The sequence below is a fragment of the Solea senegalensis genome, linkage group LG5, assembly GCF_019176455.1.
Source record: "Solea senegalensis isolate Sse05_10M linkage group LG5, IFAPA_SoseM_1, whole genome shotgun sequence".
In the NCBI taxonomy this organism is placed as follows: Eukaryota; Metazoa; Chordata; class Actinopteri; order Pleuronectiformes; family Soleidae; genus Solea; species Solea senegalensis.
The window spans coordinates 15,587,790-15,598,835 of NC_058025.1; the positions used below are offsets into that span (position 1 = coordinate 15,587,790).

The following is an 11,046-nucleotide window of genomic DNA, read 5'->3' on the forward strand; positions in this document are numbered from 1 at the left end:
TGTTTAAACTCACCTCACCCTTTCACCCCCTAGTTTTGTCTTCAGTTTCAAATGCATTCAATTTGGGAAATATAAGCACGGCAAAGATGCAACATGTTTAAAGAGGCATGTACAAGCCTCATGTTGTCTGTTTACATGCAGTATCTGTGACCGAGAAAAAAAACAAAACACCTTCACTACTTAAATGTAATGTGCCACACTGACATGTTTTTGATGTTAATGGAAATGTTGACTTTTTTGAGCTCTAATGTGGCATTTATATCTTAGTTACATGGTGTTCATTAACTTTTTTTAAGAAAGTGAAATGTATATTATAAGAATGATAATAAAAATCAATGATAATTTGGATTATTGCATTTAATTACCTTGAACTGAAAAGGATTTCATATTTATCCAAAAGTATTGCATTCCCGACAATGCAGAGGTATAGATTAAATACAAAAATCTACATTAGAAAAAAAATAATACACATTTTGATGTTGCATTCTGGATTTTCTTAGATTACGACAATAATATTGTCCATTCCACAATAATTTTAATCAGTGTCAGGAGATTCAATATGGGTTAACTGAGTGCAGGGGTGCATGAGAAGAGATGCTTTTGATCTAACATTCCGCTTATTAAAAATCACCTAGTATCCTTACTAAAACAATTTCAAGATCATACATGAATAGAGACAGTCAAAACACACAGTATTACAAATACATTAGAAAAAGCAACTTTCCTGCACAAATTAAATTGCTGCAAACCAAGACACTTCAAGATTTGACCAATACAAACATTTTTGTTGTTGTATCATGGTTTTCTATGCTCCCTTTTCATTGCATTCTCTTACACTACAAAATGTGTTTTCAGAACAGGTGACTGTAATAAACAGAGTGCAAGATTATTTACAAAACATCATTTTGTGCCACCAAAATATCCATTTAAAGCAACACAACATGTACAGTACAATAAGGATCAGCATGAGCAGCTGCTGTATGGTCCTAGAAAATACCACTGGAGTGTCATTAAAACACAAATGAGTACATTTTCATATAATCCCTTGTCACAACTGCAGATCTGAAGACCACACATGATAAAAAAAGAACATACAATAAATGAAAGTAGGCGGAAATATGGGCATACAGATAGTAACGTAAGAAAATATGTGGCTGTGAAACATGCAAGACATTTTTTTAGTCTGAAATTTCCCCTGAAATCCCATGTGCCCATGCACAACAAATATGTTTACCATTTTCATGGAATGAAAATCACATTTACTGTAAACAAACACATTGCAAAAATTCAAGTAAACTCCAACATGCCCCCAAATAACACCCAGCAGACGTGTACATCATCCCATAAATGCCTGTTAGACCGTCCAAGTAAATTAAGATATAGTCTCAAAAGTCAGTAAAAAGTGAGGTTTCACTCCCACTGTTTAGTCCCTCAGTTGTAAATAAAACAAACAAAATTCTTCACATTTACAATGACATTTATGGAAGGTAATGACATATGCTTTTTTTCTGAGGTAAAAAGAGGCAGCAAGCCACATTTAAATACCAGGTATTATCTTAACAAGTGAATCCTATACACTGTAAAACAATTCAAAAACTAAAGCCATAAATCAAAGGTAACGATGACAGAGATCATACATTGTTACATGCAGTCTATGCATCATTCATTAACAAAGAGCCATAAAGCAAATAATTAAAGGCACAAATTCATGTCACTTTCTGCCACGTTCGGTCAGTCACTGATTCCCCAAGCAAACAAAAACACAAGGTTTGGTTCTTTTATATATGGAACTGCATAAAAAAGTGAACTTTTTTTCTTACATGATTGAAGCAGAGAACAAATATATTAAATGAAAATTGAGGGAAACGATCAAAGAAAAAATAAATAAATCACCTAAACATCCCATATTAAACATCATAGAAATCTAAACCAGCAAAAGCACTGGGAGACTAGCACCATCACCTGGAGAAATCACAGTCTGACCCAACTCAGGTTCATCTGAAAGATCTGGTACCACTGTGATGATGGAAACAAAATAATAACACTTGTGCACATCATCTCTCACAGCACTGGAGAATGATCTTACTTCAGATGAGCTGACCAAGGAACAGAACAGTGAATTTAAGTACTGCAACACTACAGATACTGCAAGATGAGCAGGGTTATTATTATACTGAGAACTGGGCTTCCTTTTTCAGATGTCAGCAAAAAACAAACAAAGTGGTGTTGTGTTCTGTGAACATAAATCATCAACATATACTACAGGAAGACAGAGATTTAAAGCATTAAAAAGAGAGAATACAGATGCAGTATGGACAGAGCTATTTTTCCATTCACTTTCCAGACAGGTGAAGTGACAATATGGTGACAAGATAAATATTTTAATGATAAACCACAGATGTGAACTTTCTTTCTGAATAATCAACTAACAATAAGGTGATGACAATAAGTTAATCTGGTGCTTTTAATTACATCACACTGTCCTCTTCAAAACCCATAGCTGGCTCCTGTGTGACAGTGTGTGTGTGTGTGTGTGTGTAACACTGAGATGTGAACTGTAATGGCAGAATAAATCTGCGTGTGCTCGCTGTCATCTCTCAGCTTATCTTCTCCATAGTTATCCACAGACTCATGTGGCTGGTCTGATGTTTACAGAGACCTAACATTGTCTGTTTTTATTGTTATTTTTCCCAGTCTCTTGTTGAACTGTTTCAATTAAAGATCACATGATAGAAGGCTGGGAGACACAAGAGGAGAAAAAAAAACAATAGCAATAGAAAACAGATAATAAATACAAAATAGATACAATAAGTTTATGCATTGTGTGAACACAATTTTGAACGTTTTACCTCCGATTGAAGAATTGCCTCTACGGTTATCAATTGTTTGTCGTTTTCTGCCCATTAAGACATTTCAGAAATACTGATCAATGTCAACTGATTTGAACTGTTTTACTGTGCCTGAGGCAAGATCATTAGATTCAGTTGAAAACTGAATCAGCAAGTTAATATCTGAACTTTCCTCCTGATATTTTTTTCCCCATATAGTAAAGAATAATGAGAAAGTCCATTCACAGAAAGTTAAATATTGTATACAGGCATTTTCTCATAAACTTTAACCCTGCTTAGTTAAAAAGTACAAAACAATCACAAAATAGTGTCCCTACAGGAGAAACGGTGTCACAGCAGCTGAGCCTGAGCTTGATGGGCAGTTGAATATTAGTGTGCAGTCGGTGGTTATGTAGTTGAGCTGCTCAGCTGTTGTGAGTTTTAAAAGTCATGTGAACACAGGCACAATTAACAGCGTATGTGGGGCTGGGCCAAATGGACAAAAAAACCAATGTCAGGACAATCTAGAGACGTCCTCCAATGACAACGTCCAGAAACATAATGACATCATTTCAGGGTTTAGAAATAAACACTTTAGGTGGTCAGGTGACGTCCATCACACAAGAGTTATTACTTTCCGCAACTGAAGTGTTTCAAAAACCACCTGAGAGACAAATGTTTGCAATTTCATATCAGAGAACAAACTGTGTTCCACCTTACATTAGACCTCTACAATGATCCATGATAAACAATAAATAGTGATATACTGCCCAGCCGTAAGGGTGTTCAAAACCAGAATAAGAATGACTACCATGTAACCCAGTATAAATCACACAAGTAAAGAGTATTTCCCAGTTACATTTCTATTACAGGGGAAGGATGTAGTTGGAGTTGGCCAACTTGCGTTCCTGTGCAGCAGGAACAGTCTTTCTGTGACGCAGCGGTCTGTAGCAGTCAGGGTCCTGCAGGGGAGGGTAGTGTTGCCTGTAACACAACCAGGCAAAGACGAGGCCCAGCAGAGAACCCACCAATACATCTATATCAAGGAGAGACAGAGAGAGAGAGAGAGAGAGAGAGAGAGAGACAGCGACAGAGGGACAGAGAGAGAGAGAGAGAAGACAGGAGCTGCAGTTATGGTGAGTTTCATTCCACAGCGTCCATCAATGTTCTCTCACATATCCTGCTCATGCGTAAAGATAGAATATTATGTGAGAATATTATACTTTTATGAGATTCCAAGCGAATGCATTTCACTTGTCACAAAAGCAGAACTATGAAAGTTAAGACTTAGATGATGGATAGATAATATGGGATGATATAAACCCATAGCTATAAATAATCTTTAGTCTGGGCTTATACTTACTGGAAAAACTAGGGTAAAATTTCCATTTAACCACAAACAAAAGGACAATTAGACTAGGTTGGCAGGTCATTGAACTGAACTTTAAGTACGACAGTATTACCACCACTACCCTGGCGTTTTGGAGCCAATTAAACAGGTACGTTTGAAAATGCTGCTGGCCCTGCACTCCAGACCAGTGAAAACGATGAAATCATCTAATTCTTTTAGAAATCATTCAAAAACTATATCGCAAATAAACTGAATTCACCTTCTTATACAAATTTGAGCCAGTTCACTGGGCTTTTCTAAGAAGTCAAAAATGTATGAAGCGTAACATTCAACCACTAAAACTAATTTCTCTGTTCTTAATCAAGAAATAATGTGCTGTACTTTGTATTTTGTCCTGTGCGGCAGAGTTCAAGTATGAACAAAATTACATTTGATAAAAGAGTGGAAACATTCCTTGGGGCTTTTTGACTGAAAACTGTTCCGAAAATGTAAACCAACCATCTGAACCAGCATTTGCTATTGGTCAAAAACAATGTAATATAAATGTCGACAGAATGTTGTGCTGCATTAGCTTCAGCTTTTACCTTGCCAGTGGTGTTTGTAGTCACAGGTTCTGGAGAGGGCGATCACAGCTGCGACAAGCAAAGGGATAAGGAAGGCACATAGCCGCCATGCCTTGCCTTGGCCTACTGAATTGAAGCAGCGCAGCTTTCCTGCGATGTACATAGCTGTGAAACCCAGACCTGCAAAAGCGACTGGGATTGAAGAGAGAGAGACAAAACAACAAACGTGATGAGCAGGGAGTAAAGATGGAGAGATGGTTTTGATGTTAATGTGCAATGTCGTCTTTCCTCTACAATAACATAAGCGCCTGGAGGTCAAAATACACTTACATACTTTTATTTTGTGACGCCTTGTGACCTCCCTTTAAATGTGTGTGCTTTTGTTGGTACCTACTGATGATAAGCTTTAAAGACATAATGGCAAACAAAAGCCGCTCTTACAGGAAGAATGCCCACTGGGAAAACTCTTCCTGCCCTCGATAACAGTATCTGGGTCACCGGTGCAGCGCAGCTCCAGGTTCATCTGACCATCTGGGAAGCAGCGGTAGAAGAAGTCTGGCCGTGGCCTGAGGAAGAGAAAGAGGGACGCACAGAGGATTTCTTCCAGTGTAACACCAAAACACATTATGGCCTGCCATGTTGAATGCAGGGGAATCGCCAGCAGATGACTTGAATCCCAAGCCTAAATCATTCTACACACAAAATTATCTCTTCAGTTTCTCAAATGTGAAAATGTTCTGTTTTTTGCTTCGTATCAATTTGGTTTGTGGACAAAACAAGTCATTTGAGAACATCATTTCGAGGTTTGGGGGATACTGATCAACATATTCAACTTTTTCTGACATTTTATGGACCAAACAATCAATTATGAAAATAATAGTTAGCTGTAGCCTAGACCCTATATAATATTGACTTTTGACTACAGATGCACACATTTCAATGACGATGCTAAACCACAGGAACCGGTCTGGTGTGTGCACAGCAACGACGACCCAGACAAAATGGCCATGCCTCAACTGTTATCAGCTGTAATCACCAATCACACTTCTGTGCTTACTTTTCTACTCTCATGGCAATATGGCCACAAACTCTATCACAATAAAACAGGGAAAAAAGTTTAAAATCAGTCAATATCAATAATAAAATGTCATAAAGTTAAAGATCATGTTTTGCTCCTGAGTAAATGCTCCTAATAGAAAACGACAAAACTATTGTTAAACACAAACAACAAGCAAATGCGAGGCTACACATTCAAAGCAATTGTGTCACAAAGTGTCTTCACAGTGCATAAACATATAGATACATATTAAACATTATTAAACAACACTAACGCTAACTCTTCTTTCATATTGTTCCATCTTAAGTTGCATAAAGCTACAACCATTGTGTCATGGTAAATGCCAAGTTTTCAGGTAAAGTGCTATTAAACATTTTACACTAATGTTATCTAATGTAGCTGCACAATAGATGCCGTAGTGCAAGAAATCTAAGCACAGAATAATGATCACATTTATGAGCGAGCCGTTTACCTGCCTACAGCGAGTTTGATGACGTTGGTGAAAACTCCATTTAGCACCAGAGTCAGAGACACAGCTGGATGACAGAGGGAAACAGAAGAGAACAATGAAGAAAAGTCACCTTAAAAAGCTAGATGATAAATTGTTATTATTTTCATTATTCATACGCAGCAGTCGGTTCCTTACCTAGCGAGGCTTCTTTAAGATCTCCTGGCTCCGACTTCTTCATGAAGGCAAAAGCCAGGATTACAATCAGTGGCGTGAAAACTGCCATACTCTAATGCAAACAAAAAACAGACGAGCAAGTAAGTATTTGTGAAAATTGTGAATTTCTACAAATATTGAAATTGAGTAACCACCCTTTTAGCCGTTTTTAAATATCAGATTCATGAGAATTTGACAGATGTATATGGATGGACATCACAAAACAGAGTTTAACAGGAGATGGTGAATGAAGACTATGAGCTCAGAGTGAAATGAATTCCAATAAATAAATGAAGTGTTACTGTAGCCTAAAACTTTGTTTATACTTAAGACCGTCAACCAGAAATCATCCAAAAGGTATGTTCCTGATGAGCAGTACTTAAAAATGCTTTACTGGAATAAAGGATTTATTCAAGACAAATATTATGTGTATGAAACACTGACATTTTAAAGAAAAAAGTGGATTTCAAATAGAGCAGGGTGATTAAATTATTCTGTAGTTTATAGTTGTGCAGCACTGCAGGCCATCCCCCCAGACATTTCCTCAGACAGACTAACAAGATGGCGAAAGCAGTATAGTTTATTCTTAAAAAGGCTCAGTCTCGACAGTAGCATGGAACTGCAAATGCAAACCTGTTTTGTACTGTCATTGTATGTTGAAGAAGGAAACAATAACTGTTTAAAATTGTACATCGAAATTTAATTCTTAAGCCACACTGCCTAGCCCTAGTTTCAAAGTTGACTTTAGGTTAGAATGAACTTTGTGTAATGATAATGTGAACTGAGGAATTCATTTAATACAATTTTAAAAGCAAAAACATCTGAGATATATAACTTACAAACATGAGAGAGGTGGGTACATGGTCTCTCTCCACACGATGGAATTTATACAACCACATCTCCTCTGGCTGGATCTCACGGTAGAAAGGAGGAAGCTGTTCCGTCACACTAAGTGTAGCACAAACATGGGGTTACATTGATGTGTATTAAATGAGAATTTAAATAAAGCCCCACGCTGATTTTCAAGTATCTCAGGTTAATTTGCAATTTAGCAGATTATTATGACAGAGCTCTTGAAAGTACTTACAGAAACACCACTAACAATGCCATTCGGATGGAAATTTCCGAGAGGAAACCACGAAGCAGCCTCTCCTTCATTTTGTTTCTCGAAGTGGACTTCAGTCAACAGCAAACATCATCACCCCTCCTCCTTATATATTCACTGGGACTAAAAAAAAACAATAGAGATTAGTGTTAGCTTTGACTCCTTTTAAACAAGTTCAACTGCAAAGATTCCTGCCAAATTGGTAAATGAAACAAAGGGTGTACAGGTACAAAATCTGTGATTATCATTTTATTTGCTGCTGTCCATTAAAGTAGAAACAGCTGCTCTCTATTTTAACATCAAATTAAGCCACCCTCATGTTAAACTATATAACCCGTTGTCTCAAAAGAAACTGCAAAAAAACAAAAACTGCATATTGAAAATGGATAAAGTAAACAATTGAGTATTAAAACCATTTGCTATGACTGTTAAAATTGAACTCAGCTCCCATTTGTCTAGATTATCTTTGACATCCATCTCAACCTTCATTTGAGTCCACCTGTGGTAAATTCAACTGATTACAACATGATTTGGAAAGAGACACGCCTGTCTACTCTTAAGTCTATATGTGAGGTTTCACCCCTCACAATACTCCTTAGAGCTAATTCCAACGTGACAGAAAATGTCAACGTATCCATCAGCAGAGCTCAGAGACTGAGAAGACATTTTGAAAGGGTGCAGTAGGAAAATCACAAGTGTAAAATTATCAGATTCAGTGATATATTAAAATGAGAGGGAGTGCTGTTAGAATATCAGCATGGCTGTGATGTGGTTGTAGCTCTGGTATTCAGTACAACAGTGTTCCAAACAACGGGCTGCTGTTTTGTTTTTTTTTTAATTTAACTAGTTATATGGCACAGCTTCATCGGGCAATAGGCGGGGTACACCCTGGACAGTTCGCCAGTCCATCGCAGGGCCTCACACAGCTAGTGACAAACAACCATTCACTCTCACACTCACTCCTATGGTCAATTTAGAGTGTCCAATTTACCTATTCCCCACATTGCATGTTTTTGGACTGTGGGAGGAAGCCGGAGTACCCGGAGAGAACCCACGCACACACGGGGAGAACATGCAAACTCCATGCAGAAAGGCCCTTGTTCCAACCGGGGCTCGAACCCGGGTCTTCTCGCTGCAAGGCGAGAGTGCTAACCACTACACCACCGTGTGGCCCTCATTTGTGTGTATTAGTTTAAAAAAAGGAATTTGTTTTTCCTGTATTTAGGTTAAGCCTATACACTAAAGCTAATGTAGGTGTCATGTTACATGAACAGGTTTGAAATATTCCTGGTAGAATGTCAGTATCAATTTCAAGTGATCTTTTCTCTGTATATTATTTGCTGGGATTGCATTAAAAAATAGGCAAGACACTGAAACTTAAGTAAGTAATCCAAAAAACATTGGAAGATGGATGGATGAGCACATAGAATGCCTCCCGTCTTGGTCAGAACTAACTGTTGTATATTTAATGAAGGCTGAGTTCCATTTAGCTCTCTCAGGTTCAGGGTGCATGTCACATTGCCCTTATGACTAAGATTGAACAGAGCCACCATGACATGTCAAATGTTTGCTGTGAAAAAAATGTGCCCACTTTTGATGACGTCCACACCCTTTCACCAATTGAAACATCAACTGTCCAGTCATCTATTATAAGACCTTTTACTTTAACCGGCAGGGCTTCTCAGTGGTTCTGCTTCAAATTATTGCAAAGAGGAGCTATATGTAGGCATGTAAGTTTGCTATTAATACACGAATGAAAAACTTGCTTTTTTTTACAAAACTTGCTTTTCCTGCTCTTGACAAAAAGCCCACCACAAAGTAGTTTTTGAGCTCCTCTTAACCCCTAATCCGCAGACGTCAAGAGACCACTTGAGCTGAAATGACTAGTTAATTATTCAGGAAATTGAAATCAAAAGCAAGGAAATTAGTTAGATTTCCAACAACGTATAATAAACCTTAAATGTGTATTTTTAAGAGATTTCGCTTTGGTGGCCATTAAAACACATACGTAAAGGTCTCAACAGTAATAACAATAACATCATTTGTCCTGACTAAAACCTGACACAAAGGCCAAAATGCTGCACCTCCACTTCCTTTGATACACATTTACAATGTTTAACAATACCATCTAATCAATTTATAATGATACTAAGGCTGAATGCAGCAGCCTGTCAGCGTTTGTCAGTCCAAAAAAACATTCTTAAAAAGAAAAAAAACAAGAGAAAACGAGCTAAATACAATTAAGTCTCATCTCTTGTCGAAACATGTTAGCGGGCTGAGCTAAGCTAGTTAGCGACATCTGTCAAACAAACATCTGGCTCATTTTATCCATGTACAAAAGAAAAAAAAAGCTCACTGACCTTATAACGTCCGTGGGTTTTTCTATCTCTTCATCATCATGTCAACGTGAATCTTGAACACGAACCAGGCCTGGGCATCCTCTGCTCCTGCGGCAGATGAAAGAAGTGGAACATACCAGGGACTGGTGGCGAGGATACCGCGGAAGAGTTCGTGAAGTTAAACGTTAGGCACTAGAGCTACTTCTGGTGTGGGACTTTCAAAATAAAGCTGAGGTAGTTAAACCTCTAAGTGTAAAAAGACGAAATACTCTCAAAGTCCACGCTACAAAACAAGAATCTTAGAACTAATGTAGGCTTTTTAGGTAGCATCATAAAACTTCTACTTGCATACACATATGTTCTCTATCGATATAGAAACACTGCAGTCGTTTATAAACCGGATATGATCGTCCAGATCATTATACATTTTATCTGTCTTGACAAATGGATGAAAGAAGCCACGTCACGTTACAAAGAGGAGCCACCTGGAGGTAAAAGCAACTATCTCCCATGTGAACGTCCTTAGGTAATGTGATTGAATGTTTTCATAGAGTATCCCTTTGGTATTCATGTTTAATTAGATTGGTCTGATCGCCACACTGAAACACGTAATGAGTTTTACATATACTGAATATCAAAATCACAATTTGTAATCAGATACTTTTTGGTTAATTTATTAAAAGTTAGATTTTCTTAACAGATGTGACTACAAAAACATCTATCCCAAGGCCAAGAGGAAAGGAATTGGGCTCATAACTAGAAGGTCACTGGTTCAATCTTGGGACAGGCCAAGGGCTGGGGTGCCCCTGAGCAAGGGACCCAAACTCCCATTGCTCCCCGAGCGCAGAGATAAGTGTTGCCCACTGCTCCTGTGCCTGCCTTGTGTGTGTTCACTATTGGTGTGTAATGGGGTGGGTTCTACAGATTCAAAATGCAGAGGACAAATTCACTATCACTAATTGGTGTGTGTGTGTGTGTGTGTGTGTGTGTGTGTGTGTGTGTGCAAAAACTACTCATTCTAAAACCATCACATCTGAGGAGGTTTGGATTTCTCAGTTTACTAATAGCTGTAGCTAAACTGTATTTACTACAAGTGTCATTTGCAAAAAACAAATCTGGCTCTGGATAATCTCCATCTG

General features: G+C 37.9%; 1 protein-coding gene across 1 annotated transcript; it reads right to left on the reverse strand.

The window, feature by feature from the left end:
* Window positions 1-515: 515 nt before the first annotated feature.
* Window positions 516-10,090, reverse strand: plpp5 (phospholipid phosphatase 5). The gene is made up of 8 exons (XM_044026870.1): window positions 9,929-10,090; window positions 7,551-7,691; window positions 7,303-7,411; window positions 6,446-6,536; window positions 6,272-6,335; window positions 5,184-5,308; window positions 4,764-4,934; window positions 516-3,864 (listed from the first exon to the last, which is right to left on the reverse strand). Exons 2-8 carry the CDS (start codon window positions 7,619-7,621, stop codon window positions 3,695-3,697), a joined length of 801 nt encoding a protein of 266 aa, XP_043882805.1. The 5' UTR covers window positions 7,622-7,691; window positions 9,929-10,090; the 3' UTR covers window positions 516-3,694.
* Between the last annotated feature and the right edge of the window lie 956 nt (window positions 10,091-11,046).